General features: G+C 47.6%; 1 protein-coding gene and 1 long non-coding RNA gene across 8 annotated transcripts; both read right to left on the bottom strand.

The window, feature by feature from the left end:
- Nucleotides 1-480: 480 nt before the first annotated feature.
- Nucleotides 481-5,821, bottom strand: LOC148119019 (uncharacterized). 4 transcript variants are annotated; one of them, XR_015735701.1, is made up of 9 exons: nt 5,345-5,755; nt 4,898-5,224; nt 3,395-3,455; nt 2,971-3,061; nt 2,716-2,879; nt 2,092-2,180; nt 1,623-1,769; nt 1,469-1,534; nt 481-966 (listed from the first exon to the last, which is right to left on the bottom strand). It is a non-coding gene; the product is annotated as an uncharacterized LOC148119019 (long non-coding RNA). The 4 variants fall into 4 exon arrangements; XR_015735700.1 differs by having other exon boundaries at nt 1,623-2,180; nt 5,345-5,819; XR_015735699.1 differs by having other exon boundaries at nt 2,092-2,879; nt 5,345-5,759.
- Nucleotides 5,822-6,085: 264 nt separating this feature from the next.
- LOC125407238 (sperm motility kinase 3A-like) lies at nt 6,086-15,287 on the bottom strand. Of its 4 annotated transcripts, none has more exons than XM_087899261.1 (6): nt 15,070-15,287; nt 13,118-13,206; nt 11,079-11,191; nt 10,497-10,583; nt 6,578-8,244; nt 6,086-6,247 (listed from the first exon to the last, which is right to left on the bottom strand). In XM_087899261.1, the coding sequence occupies exons 5-6, from the start codon at nt 8,233-8,235 to the stop codon at nt 6,211-6,213; spliced, it is 1,695 nt and encodes a 564-aa protein (XP_087755387.1). In that variant the 5' UTR covers nt 8,236-8,244; nt 10,497-10,583; nt 11,079-11,191; nt 13,118-13,206; nt 15,070-15,287; the 3' UTR covers nt 6,086-6,210. The 4 variants fall into 4 exon arrangements, with proteins under 4 accessions (XP_087755387.1, XP_087755389.1, XP_087755388.1 ...); XM_087899263.1 differs by having other exon boundaries at nt 11,079-11,160; XM_087899262.1 differs by lacking the exon at nt 10,497-10,583.
- Nucleotides 15,288-17,463: the final 2,176 nt, after the last annotated feature.

Genomic DNA, 17,463 nt, shown 5'->3' with positions numbered 1-17,463 from the left:
AAGAGGAGATAAAAGATGAGCAGGACTTCAAGATGGCCTCTGCTACAGAGCAAGGTTAATACCAACCTAAAATACATGAGACCCTATTTAAAAAAAAAATGAAATGAAAGCAGGATCATAGACTGGGTGGTGGTGACACAAGACTTTAATCCTGGCACTCAGGAGGCAGAGGCAGGTGGATCTCTGTGAGTTTGAGGACAATCTGTTCAAAAAGTAAGTTTCAGAACAGTCAAGGCTATTATAGAAAGACTATCTTGAAAAAATCTCACACACACACACAGGCACACAAAATCAAATTAAACCAAAACAAACAAAAATAGGAACATAAGCAGGGAGTGATGAGGTCCACATATAATCCCAGCCACTCAGGAAACTAAGGCAGATTGCCTTAAATTTCAAGGCAGCATGGGCTATATAGTACAACATCAGCCAAAGATGAGTAACAGAAAAGACCTAGCTCAAAACAACCAAAAGCTCATTTAACAATGCCATTTTATTTTCAACATAGAAAACATGTATTGCAACGATTCAGGAAGAAGAAAGGGTTAGCACCAGTAGAATTGCTCAAGGTGGCCATCTTTTCTCCCTAGCGCGGGGCCCTCTGCCTTGGCATCTGAGAGACGCCTAGTCCCGTGCTGCAGAGAGGTGAGACATCCAGGTGACCCACAGTGCTAACCAAGCTGGGATCACCTTGGCAGCCACCAACTGAATTCTACTCAGCAGTAATAAGATTCTCCAGGGCTTGGCTCACTGGGCTCTGCCAACCATCTAGCATCCAGAGAGGACAATCCAGTGTTCTCAGCAGCAGCATCCTGTCTCGTTCTCATAGGTCTGGCCACCGGGATGCTCCTGCAGAGGAGGTCAGATCTTCTACCTGCTTCTTCAACTAACTTTGTGCTGCTTCCTCTTTGCCCTTCACCTTGTTGGGTTTTTTATAGCCCGGCTTCTGTGGGTAGCCCAGGATTCCTAGGACAGCAAGTTCTGCAGTTGTAGATCAAGCTGACGTCACAGAGATCTGCCTGCCTCTGCCTCCCGAGTGCTGGGACTAAAGGTCCACAGCACCCCAGGCGGACCTTGTGCTTCCTTACACTCTTTTGACTTAAGTGTGTGCAGATGCACTCACACACTATATGCTTACACTGTGTACGTGTGCATCGGTGTCCGTAGACTCACACACTTGCAAGCTCAAGGTATGTGTGTGTAGCCCAGGTGTTCAGTGTCAAATGTCAATTCACGGGTGCTGGACACCTTGTGTTTTAACACAGGCTTTCTCAAGGCCAGTGAGGTCAAGATGCATCTGCCTCAAAAGGTGGCACGCACACACCTACAATCCTGGCATCCAGGAGTCAGAAGCGGGCAGATCTCTGTGAGTTCAAGACCAGCCTGGTCTACAGAGGAAAGGCCAAACAGAAAAACCCTGTCTCCAAAAGAAGAAAAACCACCACAACGAAACAAAAACGGGATTCACCTGTTTCCATCTCCAGGTGCTGGGGTGGCCAGCTTCAGCAAGCCTGCCCGTCCTTTTCCTTGGGTTCTGCACAATAAAGTCATATCAAATAAGGTAAACAGGCATTGTACAGACAGACAGTCACTGTCAAGCTTCTTGTGCTTCTGAATCTCACCCAGGGGGTCGATTTCACACTCTTGCTTGGTGCCAATCATTTCTCATTAGGGCCAGGAAGAACCAGCAATGTAGTCTATGAAGTTTCTTCAGGGACATCCCCTGGGCAGAACATCTATGAAAGCTATTTTGTCCTTTTATTAGGATACTGTAGAAATGGAATGAAGTAAAGGAGGATAAAGTTACGTCAGATGGGTACAGAGCAATGGACGCCTCCCCCACCCCACTTCCGAGCACATCCAGTCACCCCACTTTGTGGCAGGAGTTGAAGCAGGGACCCCAGCAAACCAGGCAAACTAACACGGAACTGGTACAGAAGTGCCACAAGGGGGCAGCACAGCATCAGGGTTTCTGAGGGGTGGCAGGGCCAGCAGCCTTCCAGCCTTTCTTATTGGCACAGGTGGGGGTCTCTCCATGCTCTCCAAACCTTCCTGTCAGTGCCTCCCACAGGGCCAGCAGGGAGTACTTACCGAAGGGTTCCTCAGTGCTGTGCACAAGGATGAACTCAATTGGCTCAGGCCACTTCCAGATATGAGTCACAGGAAATAGCCCTGCACATCTATCAGAAAGATCTTTTGATTCAAAGAATATGTGGTTGGAATGGGCTGCTATGTCACTGTTTTCTCAGATTGGGGCATTAAGATTTGGGGGTAGGTGCTGTTTGTTTTTAAAATAGAGTGTCATTCCTCCTAGACTGGCCTCAAACACTCTGTGTTGGAGGATGACCTTGACTCCCTGATCCTCTTGTGTCCGTGCCCCAATACTGGGATTCGCGGCATGCTCCACCAGGGTTTATTTTATCCTAAAGAAGACAGGGCCAGAGCCAGTGTGTATGCTAGGCACTCTGAGCATTAGTCCTGTTGTTCACTTTCTGTGTTTTAGAGAGAGAGCCACCAAAGACTAGACTGCTGTTCCTCATGGAGGCCAGGCTGGCCTTGAATTTATGGCTAGTCTCTAGGCTAAGCCTCCAGAGTCCTGGGATTATAGGTACACACCTTCACCCTAGCTCTAGCGTCTAGACAAACCCACAAACTCCCTAGAACTGTCTAAATGTGAGGAATAGGAGATTGCCCCAAGGGGTAAGGTGACTAAACCTTCAAGCAGAAGGGTGAGGCTCCATCTTCTTAGTTTCATCAGCCTGAGGTCGGGACATGGGCTGGTTAGGGCTGGTGACTTTCATTTTGTTGCACGGAGCTGCAAAGGCACTCAGACGAGGCCAACTTGAGGACTGCTGGTCAGAACACACCTTCAACGCTCCCTGGATACACAGGGGAGAGTCCGGGGACTCTGAGATGACACGGGACTGGGACAGCCTCCTGTTCCTCCCTCCCACCCAGAACACAGCTCACTAGCTTCAGAAGAAGAGTGGTGTCCAGCTACGCCCCTTGCGTGTGCAACTTCAAAAGATTCTCAGTCGGAAAAATAGGTCATCTAGAAAGGCTAAAAGAAAAAAAATAGAGAAAGAAAGGAAGAGAAAAAGCAGGGTCAATGGGTAAGATCTGCAGTTCCATCAGGAGGTGTTTCTTAGCTACAGAGAGTCTGAGGCTAGCCTGCCTGAGCTCCAGGTGTGACTCAGTTGGGGCAGCTCTTGCCCACCATGCAGAAACCTGGGTTTAGTTTCCAGAACCAAACAAACCAGGCATAGTGTGGAATTCCTGTAATCCCTACATTGGGTAGGTGGAGGCAGAAGGATTAAAAGATCAAGAATATCCACCCCTATGTAGATGATTTAAAAAGTAAAACTCCCAAAACCCGCTAAGACAAGTTACATACCTGTACCGCCTACACTCAGCTGGCTGAGGGCAGGAGGATCGACAGTCCTTGGCAGCCGGGACTACATACAGTAAACCGGAGTCAAAACAACAGGAGAGAAAGAGAAAGGATTCTTCATTAGAAGGAACCAATAGATAGGCCACTGTGGGGTTTAAGAGTCATATGCTTTCGCAAAGAAAAAAGACGACCATGAGTACAAGGTACAGACAGTCGGCAGTGAAGGGGAACAGAAAGGACAGAGTTGAAGAACTCTACAAAAGGCGGGTATGTGTTTGTGCATGATATATCCATGACCATAAGTGTGTGTGTGCGTGGTTGTGTGTGTGTGTGTGTGTGTGTGTGTGTCTGTTTGAGAATGTCTGTCTGTCTGTGTGTCCTCACCTTTTGAGCACACATGTAGACCAGGAATATTCATCAAATGATTTTATTCCTTAAAACATTTTGCTTGGCTTCTGAGACAGGGTTTCTCTGTGTCTACCAGGCTACCCTTGAACTCAGAGAGTAGCCTGAGTCTATCTCCCCATCCTGAGGCACCACCAGACCTCTTCTACCTTAAGCAAGCTCCCACACCTGCTCCCTTCCCCACCAGGCGAGGATGACACAGGGATGCTGGCACGTCCTGCTGTCACACAGTCCCGTCCACCCATCTCGCCTGCCCTGGTCTCCAGATCTGATAGTTCAGAATATTTAGAATCTCCATATTCTTTTGGGGACAGGTTTTTACTCAGCCTGGAACTCACTCATGCCTACCCTGGCCTGGAGGTTTTCCTACTTAACAGGGCAGAGTGGCTCAAAGCAGGAAGGAATTCCTGCAGTGGGCAGTTAGAGACGAGAAGATGAGGATCCTGCTCAAGGTCATCTTTGGCTACAGAGTGGCCTGCCTGGGCTCTATGAGGCCTTGACTAAACCACAATGCTGACAGTGCTTCAGTGCAGCTAAGGAGGAGCTGAGGCAGCAGCACCTTCAGGACTATAAAGCCAGCCTGGACTACACACTGTGTTTCAGTCCAGAACGAGTTACAGGGCAAGACTCTGTGTGAACTCGAAAACTATCAAAGAGAAACAGTTCGTAGCCTACGGTTCCTACTAACCAAAACAGACACAACCAAATGTCAGAAAATAAGATGGAAGTGTGCACCTAACACTTAATGCACCTGTCAGGGAATGAGAGCCAATTCTCATCTACGGTTGCAGATAGAATGTGTTCCCTTAGCATATTTCTGTGGGTCTGTAGTTTTTAGGGTGGCTCACTCAAGGTGTTATGTCTGCTTGTTTGTTTGTGTGTTTGTTTGTATTTGCCGTGTCTATTACAATCAATTGGAATTTTTATATTATATTTGCATTATTGCGGCTGCTTATGGCCATCCTCAGTGCTTGGTGATTCCCTGGGAGTTCAACATATGACAGAGCAGCTGGCCTGCCTGAGAGTTGTTCATGTGCAAGAAAAACACACAACCACAGAGACGGAGACAGGCAGACACACAAAAGAGAGAGAGCGACTCACCAGCGGCTGCGTGTTCGAGTGGGTAGAAGGCAGGGGAACAAGTTCACAGTGTCAGGCCAGATCAGCCTCCCAGGCTGGCCAGAGTCTCCTGAGAAGCTCTCTCAGTTTAAGTAGTTCAGTCTGGTCCAGTGACTAAGGCCAGGAATGGACCCTGTGGCATGTACAGAGTTGTTGACGATGGGCTGGGAAGCATGGGGTTCTGGGGGGAACACTTAGGGACACATTCTTGAACATAGATGCTGTCACAGGACAGCTGCAGAGACGGACACCACACTACCAGTCGCGCAGTCTTCTCTGGGTCTCATGACCCAGACAAGTTGACACGGTCTAGGCGGAAAGAACACGAGATGAGATTTTACCAATGTGACTGTGGTATGCACGAGGCAGTTTCCCGGAACCTCCCCCACCCCTCCAAAAGAAGTGGAAAAAGTGGAAAAGCCTGCTTACCTTTGTAAGATGCATTCGTGGGGCTGTCAAAAACAGAAGCCATCTAAGAAAAGTTCACTGCTGAGTGCAGACTCAGGCAGGCTGGAGGCAGGGAGCACAGCAGGTTGCTGACACCTCACTGGGTTTTGGGTTTCACTCCTTAGCATTTCACCTACCAGTCCCTCAGGGTGTGGCACATGGTGGTGAGTGCAGGAGCCAGTTGTCACTGGTGAGAATGGTGGCCTTGAGGGAGCAAGCAGGCAGAGGCAGGAGGTGAGTAGCTGGAAGGCAGAATTGGTGGAGAGGGGGGACTCTGCTGCCCTGGAGTCCCTCACTCCCCAGCTCAGATTTTCCCAAGCTTTGGGTCTGAGGACTCAAGCAATGGAACTTGCTGGGATGACTTGTGGGGATTCTTGCTAAAGGTTCTTGCAGGAGCCTGTCCTCTAGAGGAGTCAGTCCTACAGGGCTGCTTGCAGGACACATTCTCAACCTGGCAACCCAACTTAGGGCAGGCTGACTAGGAATACTGTCCTTGGGGGAGAGAAGTCTGTGTTCTCTGCCAAGAAACGGGGCAAAGGACAACCACTACCCAGAGCGCCACTTCTGATGTTTCTGCAGGCAGGCAGGGGAAGAGGGCAAGGCGCTATTGTTCCACGAGACAGCCTAGGGCACCTTTGCACCTCAGCCCTCCACACTGAGCTAGACCCTGTGGGAAGCCTACCCTTCCTGCCTGGGATTTTACCTGGAGAGATAGATGTTCTCTGGGGTGGATGGCTCTTCCTCTGCAGGAGGGGCCTGTGGCCAGACAGTGTGGTGTCCTGGGCATCTGGCCTGGGTCCCCAGAGGGGCTGTCCGAATCTCCTCCAGACCGATCCCCAACCCGTGGCTCAGAAGCCACGGAGCTGGGGCTTGACCTCTTCAGGGCTTCAAAGAGAAAGGCACAGGAAGGAGACTCTTAGTGACTTCAAAACGCACAAGACTTAGTGCACTGCCCTGCAGCGCCCAAGTACCTGACTGGTCCTCCAAGGAATCTTTGCCTCCTTTGGCCTTGCCCCCACCTCTCCCTGCTTGGCTCAGCATCTCTGCTGTCCCCCTGTTGCTCAACAAGCCCGAGGTCACACTTGAGGGGACACCTGGTCTTTCTGAAGTGACAGGTTGTTACGCTCACAGTGTGCCACGAGTGGACACAGGCATCATTTATCACAAAGGACAGGAGGAAAAGTACAAATCAGATGAAGTGAGAAGGGCGCTCACCTGGTTCTGTGGGTGTCTCCAGGATCCCGTGTCTGTGGAGCCTGGTTCTCACGGAATGCATTGTTTCCCTCTGTGGGAGGCAGGCAGCAGCATAGGTGCCTGAGGCAGCTGACAATTGTTTTTTTCATCCGTTTCCAGCGGTGGTGCCTCTGGCTTCGGGAGGAAGCTGGCCTGGCATCCTGGGGCTGACCATGGATGATGGCCTCTTCCTGTCTTGTGGACACTTCTCGGGTCACTTCCTGCACTGTGTCCCCAAGGGAGGAGCCTTTGGAAGTTACATGGGAGTGCCAGAGTTTCTCTGGGTCATTTGCAGCCCCATTCTGGTTTGCCCCAAGAGCGGGGTACGGAGAGCAGGATGGCTGGGCACTCACCGTCAAGCTGCCACACAATGCCATTTTAGAGTGCGTGGAACTCTCCCTGGTGGCCAGGCTGCTGCTCCTGAGGGAATCAGCCACAGGACAGCGCAGATGGGATAGGTGGGCAAGGTGGATCCTCCTAGGCTGGCAGCACAGGGTGGCAGGCATGTTATGCCTTCTGCCACCCTGCCTGGAATTCTTATCTTCCTTCTGGGGCTCAGATGGCACGATGAAGGTTGGGGGAGTAAGGTCAGTAGCTCTCCTGAGGGTCCCAGAAAAGGTGTTAAGATTTCTCAGGTTGGGGACAAGGCCTGGCTCCGTTGATTTTGCAGATTTCCCCTGGTGATGGCAGCAGTCTCCCCCGGGTGCCCGGTTATAGTTTTCCTCTCCTAGACACTCAATCATTCCTTCATGCTTGCACCCCTTGCCTCTCAAGGCCCCAACAATGCGAGGGCTCGGGGTGCCTGTGGGGCTCGGTATGGATGCCTGTGGCTGGCTGTCCCTCACCATGGGGCGCTCCAGGATTTCGTTGATGGTGGGCCTCCTGTTGGGATTTATCATCAGGATCTCCACAATGACGTTAAAAATGTCTATTGGGACGTGATGAGGAACGCTAAAGTTAGCAGCAAGGATTTGCCGCCTCAGACCCGCAGACGAGGTAGCTTGAAATGGTACGTGCCTGGCCACCATAAAATAGAGGAGCACCCCCAAGGTCCAAACATCGCTAGCATAGCCATCATAAGGTTCCCCCCAAAAGACTTCCGGGGCGCAGTAGGCCAGAGTGCCGCAGAAATTATTTATCTTTTCCCCAGGGAGAACTTTAACTGCCAGGCCAAAGTCACACAACTTGGCAGTGCCATTGGAGTCAATCAAGATGTTCTTTGCCTTTATGTCTCTGTGCACGATACAGTTGTTGTGGCAGTATTTCACTGCCTGTAGTATCTGCCAAAAGAACTTCCGAGCCTCGCATTCCTTTAATCCTCCCGGTTTGCGGATCTGACGCAGTAGGTCCCCTTTGGAGGCGTACTCCATTATAACGTAAGTCACCTCCCGTGTCTGGACCTCCTGGAAGAACTTGATAATATGCGGATGAACGAGGGATTTCATGATATCAACCTCGTTATTATCTGCGGGGTACCTCTTTGTATTGCCTAGAATCTTGACAGCCACGTAGGTGAGAGTAGGCATGTGGAAGGCAAGTTTGACTGCTGCAAAGGCTCCTCGTCCCAATGTCGTCATTATTTGACAAACATCGGTGAAGGTCTTTTCATCGCAATAGAGGGTGTCTCCGCCCTGCTCCATGGTCGGATTCTTGTTGAAACACAATGGGAATTTTAAACAGTTTAAATCACACCAATGAGAATGTTTATCACTATGAATTCCTACATCCCAAAGAGAAAAAGAGTCACAGATATTTCAGGTAACCTAATTAGGTATGTAGTACTCAGGAAGGGAAGGAAGTACCTTCCAAAGCAGTGGACAGCAGAATATAACACAGATCACGTTGGCCGGATTCACCCAGAAACTGAGAGAATAAAACAAAGGGTCGCAGAAGCTACGAGCCACTTATTGGGAAGAAGAACCATCGTCATACTCGAGCTGAACATTCATTGAGAGAGAAGATACTAATAAAATCACATGCAAGAGAAGTTGATGAGACAACAGAAACCCCCAAAACCCAGAGTGTCTTGGTGGGGAGATGGCTCAGGAGGTCAGAAGGTTTACTATTCCTGCAGAGGACCTGTGTTTGGTTCTCAGGACCCAGGTCAGGTGGATCACTGACCCCAGTTCTAGGAGATCCTACACCTCTGACCTCTGAGGGCATCCAAACACATGTGTGGACAATCGCAAGGGCACACACACACACACACACACACACACACACACACACACACACTTGAGGTCGCCTACATGTACAATCACATGTACTACATTTAATTTTAAATAGTGATATAAGTCTTTTTGTATAATTTTATTTCTATGACCTGGAAGGACATAAGAGGGCAACAGATCCCCTAGGTGTGGCGCTTCAGCAAGTTATGATGTCGTGGGACTGCTGTGAGGCAGACCTAGGTCTTTTGGGCTAAGAGTACATGCTCCTAACTGCTGGGCCGTCTCTCCAGGCTAACCCACCCATCCCCAAAGAAATCTGATTTTGAAAACCCTGAGAGTCCTTCCATGGACTGGAAAATGTGGATGGAATTGAGAAACTTCTTGATATAAATTCAACTAAGAAGATATGATAAAGAACAAGATTGAAATATTTATGAGGAAACAATCTGCATAGGAAAGCCCAGGACCAGGCAAACCTACTGATGAATCCTTCCAATCTCTTGAAGACAAATGTCAGTGCTCCTCAATACTCCACAAAATAGAAAGGTACTTAGCAGTTCCAAACTCGTTCATGCCAAAACCAGGAAAACACAATGAAGAAAAATAGAGGCTATTTCCATGATGAACATAGATGTAAAAGTCCTTAATAATACTACGTAATACTTTTCACCAAATTCACATTAGCCAGGCCACACTTCATGGTTAAAATATGCTCACAATGATCCATGCTCTATGTATTTAGCCTGACAACACAACATTGAAACAGAATTAAGGGCAAGAGTGCCACAGTCATACAAAAGGATGACCAGAGAGAAGGATGAAATTGTGGGGCTCTAAAGAACATGGTTGGCACTGGAGAAGATTGCTCTCCATGAGAAAAGCCAGTCCTTCAAATGTGTTCCTTTTCTTCTCTCATATGTGAAACTTGGGAGCAGGAGGGGGTCCTCAACATAAAGAGGGGCTCCTAGGAGTGTGGAGGAGGTAATGTGAGAAGAAAGCAAAGCAGTGTGGGTTAATCACATGATCATGTGATCAGAATGCATTCGAGATGTTCCTGCGATTGCCAGGACTAAATTGTTCCTATGATACGGTACGCCATAACAAGGAGAGGTCTGAAATAACATAAGAAATGGACCAAGGAACACATAACAAAAGTAAATGAAGAAGTAAACCTAAATACAGAGGTTCTGGAGAGATGAGTTAGTGTTTAACAGCACCTCCTGCTCTTTCAGAGAACCCTGGTTCGAGGCCCAAACCACACAGTGCTCACAATCACTTGTTACTTGAGTTCTAGCTAATCTGTCTCCCTCTTGTGACCTCCACAGGTGCGGGGCTCATGGTGCACACACAGACGTGGAAACAAAACCTCATACACATAAAATAATCATATTAAAACTTATACCCCTGAAAGCACAACTTAAAAATAAACACTGCTGGGCTATGGGGGCACATGCGTTTAATTTCAACACTCAGAAGGAAAGCGGGTGATCTTTCAGTTTGAGGCCAACCTTATCAACAGAGTGAGTTGAAGAAAGGCCAGAGCTACACAAAGAATTTCTGTCCTGAATTCTCCTCCCAATACAACCGCAAAATGAACAGAGAGTGAAAAAAAAAGAACATGAAAAAGTAAGCTCATGAATCAAGCCAGAAAATGCATAATACATAATACATAATGCATAATAACAACAACAACAACAATATAAAGGGAACAAAGTTGGAGACAAACTCACTATGTTGGAGCTCAGCAGATCTTGAAAGACCAAGCAGCCTCTTTCACCAGCAAAGAGCGCCAAACACTTTCCACCTCACAAACCCACCTGCATAGTAAGGAGAGGAGGAGCCTCAGTCAGAGCACTGAGGGCACAGGGCTCTGTTGGGTAAGGATAAGAAAATGACAAACGATGGTTTGCACAGCTCATTGGGTTTCTTCAACTTCTGATACCAAGGACAGGAAGGATGAGTTAGAAAGTGAGAAGACCAAGGGACTTGAAAGGGGTGGGCAGGAGGCAGTGAGATCAGGGGAATGGGCTCAAAGCTTTCCATGTATGTGTCTGTAAATGCCACTGCAAGAATACTCATGTTGTAGAGTCAATGGAAACAAATGTTTTAAAATGGTGAACGAAGGAATAAACCCAGAGAAAATATTAAAACTAAACATTAAAATCGAGTAAACATCCAATTAATGCAGATAACAAAAATTGCCCCAAATTATACCCCAGACCAAGGGAGAAAGAAAGGAAGAAAGGGTTACTTTAAATCCTGGAAACCCAAACCTCTAAACCCCAAATCTGTGACCTTAGAAGGAAACTCACTGTGTTCGGATTCAACGCTTGACGAACTGTAAGCAGCTCCCTTCTCTCTCAATCAAGTTTCAGCTGAAGATCAGCCTCTGCACTGTAAGGAGAGGAGGCAGCCTCAGGCAGAGCTGTGAGGCAACAGGGGTCTGTCATTGTGAGGTCAGAGCAAGAAATGGACCAATGATGGCTTAGCTCAGACACTGGTTTTCCTCACTTCTGTTCTCACGACAGGGAAGGCTGCTCTGGTCAGGGGGAGCAGCGCTGCTTACACTCAAATGACTGTCCCTAGTGTTGCCCAGTGCCCCAATTTTTCCTGTTAGGCCCACTCTCCAAGGTCCACAATTTTCCCCAAATGGTGTCGCGTGGTGGGAACACTGTCCAAACACTTGATTCTTCGTGGGACCTTGACACCCAAACCTTAACAAGGACCCTGTCCACTTTAACAACAAAACGAGCAGTCATAAGTATGACAATGAACTCCAGAGCACTGGCTGCCCCCAGTTACGAGCTCTGATACTCTCTCCTTAGTAGGTGGATAGTGTTTTGCTTTTCACTTGGTTCCTAGCCAAACTTCTGTGACAAGTTGGTAAGAACTCATCATGTCTACACTCAAAGTGTTCCATTTCTTTTTCTTTCAACTTAGTTTGATGCTTCCTTTAGGATGGCAGCTCCTTACTACATCGAGATGCTGTGACCAAATACTGCATTCCATGGCACCCTATGGCCTGGGACAAACATCTGTGGGGCCGAGAGCAAGATGACATCATTCATCACACGATCCCTATTATTCCTGACACCGCTTACCAAAGCCCAAGACCCCCCAAAGACAGTGTTCTGATAGGTTTGTTCAAAAGGACCAAGAAAATACTTGTCAGCCAGAACCCCACAGACAACATAGGTAGGTCATGGAGCCATATCCTGGCACCCTAGGCCCCTCTGCTCTCAAACAGAAGGTCTTAGGTGTGTCCCTTACAAACAACAGAAATTGGTCACTTGCATCTCTGGACATTGGCAAGGTAAGATCAAGATGCCAACAGAATGAGTGTCTAACAGGACTGCTTTCTAACTCTAATTGGTACTTTGTATGTATTCCTACATGGTCAAGGAAAGGCATGAGCTCAGTCTATCAAGCCCCTTTCTAAAGGCCACCTGTTCTGCTGTGTGGCAGATCTCCAAATGTTAATACTGTTTTTCAGGTTTGAAGTTTCAACATGGACTTGACAGGACACAGACATAGACACATAGTTACATACATATTACAGTCACTCACTCACTCAATCACTCACTCATCATGCACACACACACACACACACACACACGCACACACGCGCACACACACAAATCAAACATGCACAACTAGATGTACTCAGCATGCGGAGAGTCCTTCAGGGTCAGCTGATACACATTATATAGGAACTCAATGGGAAAGTCAGGAGTGGGATATTTGATCACACTCTGAATATCTTGAGACTGTGTTAATAAAATCGACTGAAAACTCAGGGAGCGGCCTTTTCTGTCTCTCCTCCCGAAGAGGCAGCTTCTGCCTTGCTCCATTCTCCCCACTACTCCTCTTCCCCCTTCTGTTTCTGTCTCTCCCTGCCTCTCGGCTCTTCTCCTCTTTCCCCTTCCCTTCCACACCCACTAAATAGATATCCAACCTCACTCTGCACGGCATGCCTATCCATCTGTCTCAACAAAATAAAAATAAAAGAAGATAAGAAAAGAAAAGAAAAGAAAAACAAAACAAAACAAAACAAAAAAATCCTCAGGAAGTGGAGCGAGCAAGTAGTTGACAAGAATTAGCCAAGGAAGAACAAAGTAGCCAGCAATAGGAAGAGAGGGATGCACGGGAAGGTGTAGGGAGGGACTTAGCGATTCGGGGTCTTTTTGGTTTGGGATGAGTGAAGAGATGCTTTTCTTGCTGGGTCTCTGTCCAGATAGGAAAGGAGATTGGTTGCTTCTTGGCCTCTGTGAGCTAGCAGGTTATCACCCCAACATCTGACTCCCAAGTCTTTTTCGGTAAATAGAACAAAGGAAGCTTCGTTAAAACTTACATTTTGGTGAGGGTGGCCAAGCTGGTCCCAGCGGGACCAGAAGTCCCGCTAGGCCTCAGCCTATGTGGTGAGGTGTTGACTGTCGGGCCCTGGGGAGAAGAAAGTAATTAAAATGCAAGTAGATTCAGGTTAGGCCATTAAACTGACAGGAAAACAAGAAAGGTCTCATAAAGGTGAGCACAGGGCTTCTTTTATTGGTTTGTCAGGACGGGTTTCTCTGTTGAACAATCATGGCTGTCCTGGAACTCGCTCTGTAGATCAGGCTGGCCTCAAAGTCACAGAGGTTCAGCTGCCTCTGCCTCCCGATTGCTGGGATTAAATGCATGCGCCGCTACGGCCCGGCACGTGGCAATTATTAAAGCTAAGAAAGTTGAGGCAGGAGGACCAGCAGTTCAGGCCATCTTTGGCTACACAGTGGTCTTGAGGCCAGCCTGTGCTACAGGAGACCCTCTCTCACCAAACCAAAAGCAAAAGCAAACAGAAGGGCAAGGACTGTTTTTGTCTTGTACAAGACTGAGGGTCCCACTGCTTCAAAAGTAACCTTTGCTGTGAGACACGGGGCATGGACACGAGTGTGCCCATGAGTGTGTCATCAACAACTGAGGCGGGAGGCCTGCGATCGGCCTTTTGTGTTCTTGAACGTTCAATGGACCTCACAGGACCCGCCCAGAACCAGCTCTGGGGCATAAGCCAAAGAAACCGGATGGAAGTTTACAAGAGTTCAAACAGGACGTTCTCTGTCGACTGAACGTTCACACCCCAAGGCATCACATGTGCACACATTACACACTTAGTTACTGGCTAGCAGCTCTCTGAGAGATCGAGGCCAGTCTGGCCTACAGACCAAGTTCCATAACAGCCAGAGCCACACAGAGAGGGTCCCCGTCTGGAAAAATAAAGAAAGGATGAGATGAAAGAGTTTTCCTCTAGCCCAGGCTTGTGATAACCAGATAAAGACAGTCCTTGTCAACAAAATGTCCCCCCTGTTTTTCCAAAAGGACAGGTATTTGGTATTTGGGGTGGGTCTCTGGAGTGCTGGGCAGAACATCCCAGCACTAGGTAGTTTTGTTCCAGAACATGTTCCTTGAGGTCTTGGGCCAGCAGAACTCATCCTTTGCTTCCAAATCATTATTGCCCCCACCCCTGTGCCTGATAACACACGAGCTTTAGTACTGTAATCGCCCCGCCCCCTGATAGAAAATGAAAACGTCCCACAAAAGATCAGTTTCAGGCACACAGAAGGACAGAAGATGGTGAAGGGACCTGGTGTGCTATGTCCCACCAAGGAAAGTTCCTCTCTTCCTCAAACAACAGGTTCTTTTTAGACCTTTCACTTTTCCTGTTCTTGAATCCTTTTCAGCTGCCCTGTTCCATAATTAGCATCACAAAATGGGATCTAACTATTACCCCTGGCCCTCTCCATCCCTGACTTTTGAACCGCCAGGAAGATCCTAAGATGACCACTTAGGAGGAGGCTTTCTGCTAGAGCACAGGCAGACATACATCGGTGCCCTTCCTTGGGACACCATCCTGTGTGCCTGTCAGTCCTCTGGACAGGAGTCCACATGACTTGCCCTGGACTCGGAAAGGAATTGGCTGAGTGAAAAAGTGAGAAGACCAAGGGACTTGGAAGGGGTGGGCAGGAGGCAGTGAGATCAGGGGAATGGGCTCAAAGCTTTCCATGTACGAGTCTGTAAATGCCACTGCGAGAATACTCATGTTGTAGAATCAATGGAAACAAATGTTTTAAAATGGTGAACGAAGGAATAAACCCAGAGAAAATATTAAAACTAAACATTAAAATCGAGTAAACATCCAATTAACGCAGATAACAAAAATTGCCCCAAATTATACCCCAGACCAAGGGAGAAAGAAAGGAAGAAAGGGTTACTTTAAATCCTGGAAACCCAAACCTCTAAACCCCAAATCTGTGACCTTAGAAGGAAACTCACTGTGTTCGGATTCAACGCTTGACGAACTGTAAGCAGCTCCCTTCTCTCTCAATCAAGTTTCAGCTGAAGATCAGCCTCTGCACTGTAAGGAGAGGAGGCAGCCTCAGGCAGAGTTGTGAGGCAACAGGGTTCTGTCATTGTGAGGTCAGAGCAAGAAATGGACCAATGATGGCTTAGCTTAGACACTGGTCTTCTTCACATTCTGTCCCTAAGTACAGGAAGGCTGCTCTGGTCAGTTGGAAGGCAGGGGCCTGAGGAGGCTGGTTATACCCAGTTAGCATTCACCATATTTCTCTTTTGTGTTGATCGTGTCTGCTCTTTTAATTCTTTTGTTCTTTTGGGACCTGATACCCAGCTCCCAACTAAATTACACACAGTAGCTTATTCTTACTTACAATGGCTAGCCTTAGCTTGGCTTGTTCCCTGCCAGCTTTTCTTATCTTTGAATTACCTGTCTACTTTGCCTCTGGCTGTGGGCTTTTCCCACCCCCCTTTTTTTCCCCTCTGTGTGTCTTACTTTGATTCCTACTCAGTGGTGGGTAACTGCTTACCTTCCCCTAGCATCCTCCTCTCCCTGTTCTTGCTCTTTCTCTGTTCCTTCCTTGACGATTTTCCTTCTATTTATACTCTCTCTGGGACTGACCAACCCATCCTTTCTCCCGCCTTTAAAATCTTTCTCTGCCCATTAAAATTTTCATTAGCCCACCAGGTGTTTTAGACAGGCAAAGCATCACACCTTCACAGCGTTAAACAAGTGCAACCTAAACGTAAATTACATACCTTAAAATAATATTCTACAACACCCCCTTACCTACCTTTTCCTTCTGGGTTTTAAAATAATTACCAGGTTTTCCACAACTTTGAAACATGGCCTCATGCTAGGCATCAGTGTCCAAACACAGGATCCTTCCTTGGATATTACACATCCAAACCCTGATAGAAACCCTTTCTGCTTTAATAATCATAGTCGGTGGAATCATTTGAATTATAAAAAGGCTCCGGATGTTGTCCTTCACCAGGTACGGACACTGTGTATTTGCTTTCTCTTGTTGTGAAGAAACATCATGACCAAAAGCAACTTGAGCAAGGAAGGTTTACTTCCCTTTCACTTTCCTATCAGAAGCTACCATGAGAGGAAGTCAGGGCAGGAAGTCAAGACAAGAACCTCGAGGCAGGAACCAAAGCAGATACCATGGAGTAAAGCCACTTACTGACTTGCTCTCCTTGACTCTCTAGGCCAGCTTATTTTATATATACAGCCATGACCTCCAGCCCAGGGACATCAATCACTAATTGAAATTCCCCATAGACTTACCTATTAGATAGTTAAGTTCCTTCTTCCTCAGATTACTCCAGCTTGTGTCAAGTTGACAAACACCATCTGGCACACACTGACACTCATCTATTAGTGGATGGGTAGCATGGTCCACTTTTCACAGACCCTAACATGCTGTCATGACTTTTGGCTTATGGAGCCCATCACACCCATCCTCAAAGCAATCAGTTCCTTTTTTAGTAGACTCAGATTGATCAGAATGAAATGGTAGCCTCTGACTGACTCTGGGATGCTCTGGCAAGGCTCTGTTTCCCAGGACACTCCAGGGCAAGTGACTAACTTCTACGGGGCAGAGAGGAATAGACTTTGTCACATTCTCTCCATAAACTCTTCATCCAATTTCCCACCAGACAGAAATCTAGGACCCTAGCGGGCAGTGGGTTGATATGTTCAAAGTGATAAGAGGAAAAAACTCCTTCAGTGGTCCTGGAATCCACAACTCTGAAGGAGAATGCACATGTGGATTCTTCAATGAAACCTGATGTTCTGGGCCAATATTTTAGAGAAAGTAGAGGGGGAAATCCTCTCAAAATAAACCAAACAACAACCAAAATAGTTGAGAATGCAAATGAAAATTCAGAGCAGACCTCAGAACTAGGGCAAGTCCCAAGTAGCTTTTCTGAGTGTGTTTAGACTCCTTTAGCTATCATGGCCCCTTTCACGATTTTAGTTCTGCTTTGTGTCTCTGTCCATGTGGACTCTAAACGCTGGTACAGTTGGTGCTGTCCTAGTTCCAGGCCTTTAAGACCTCGTGCCTCAGAAATACCAGCCATTGCCACCTGCATGGAGCCATCTCCTACTGCTAGACTCTCAGTGTTGTCACCGTCTGACCTCCAGTCCCTCACTGCCACACCCGACCTTCTCCAAACGCCTCCACACCCAAGACCAAACCACAAGATCAGCTATCCACTCCCAACTCTCAATTATTTATCGTTTTTAGTGAGCTATATATTTTTCTTCCCTCCCCTCCCATCCTCCTCCTCCCCTTCGACCCTCTCCCCTGACCCCCATGCTCCCAATTTACTCAGGAGATCTTGTCTTTTTCTACTTGCCATGTA

The sequence above is a fragment of the Myodes glareolus genome, chromosome 19, assembly GCF_982192425.1.
Source record: "Myodes glareolus chromosome 19, mMyoGla1.1, whole genome shotgun sequence".
Classification (NCBI taxonomy): domain Eukaryota; kingdom Metazoa; phylum Chordata; class Mammalia; order Rodentia; family Cricetidae; genus Myodes; species Myodes glareolus.
The sequence above is the reverse complement of the archived record's forward strand: the minus strand, read 5'-3'. Positions and strand labels throughout refer to the sequence as shown.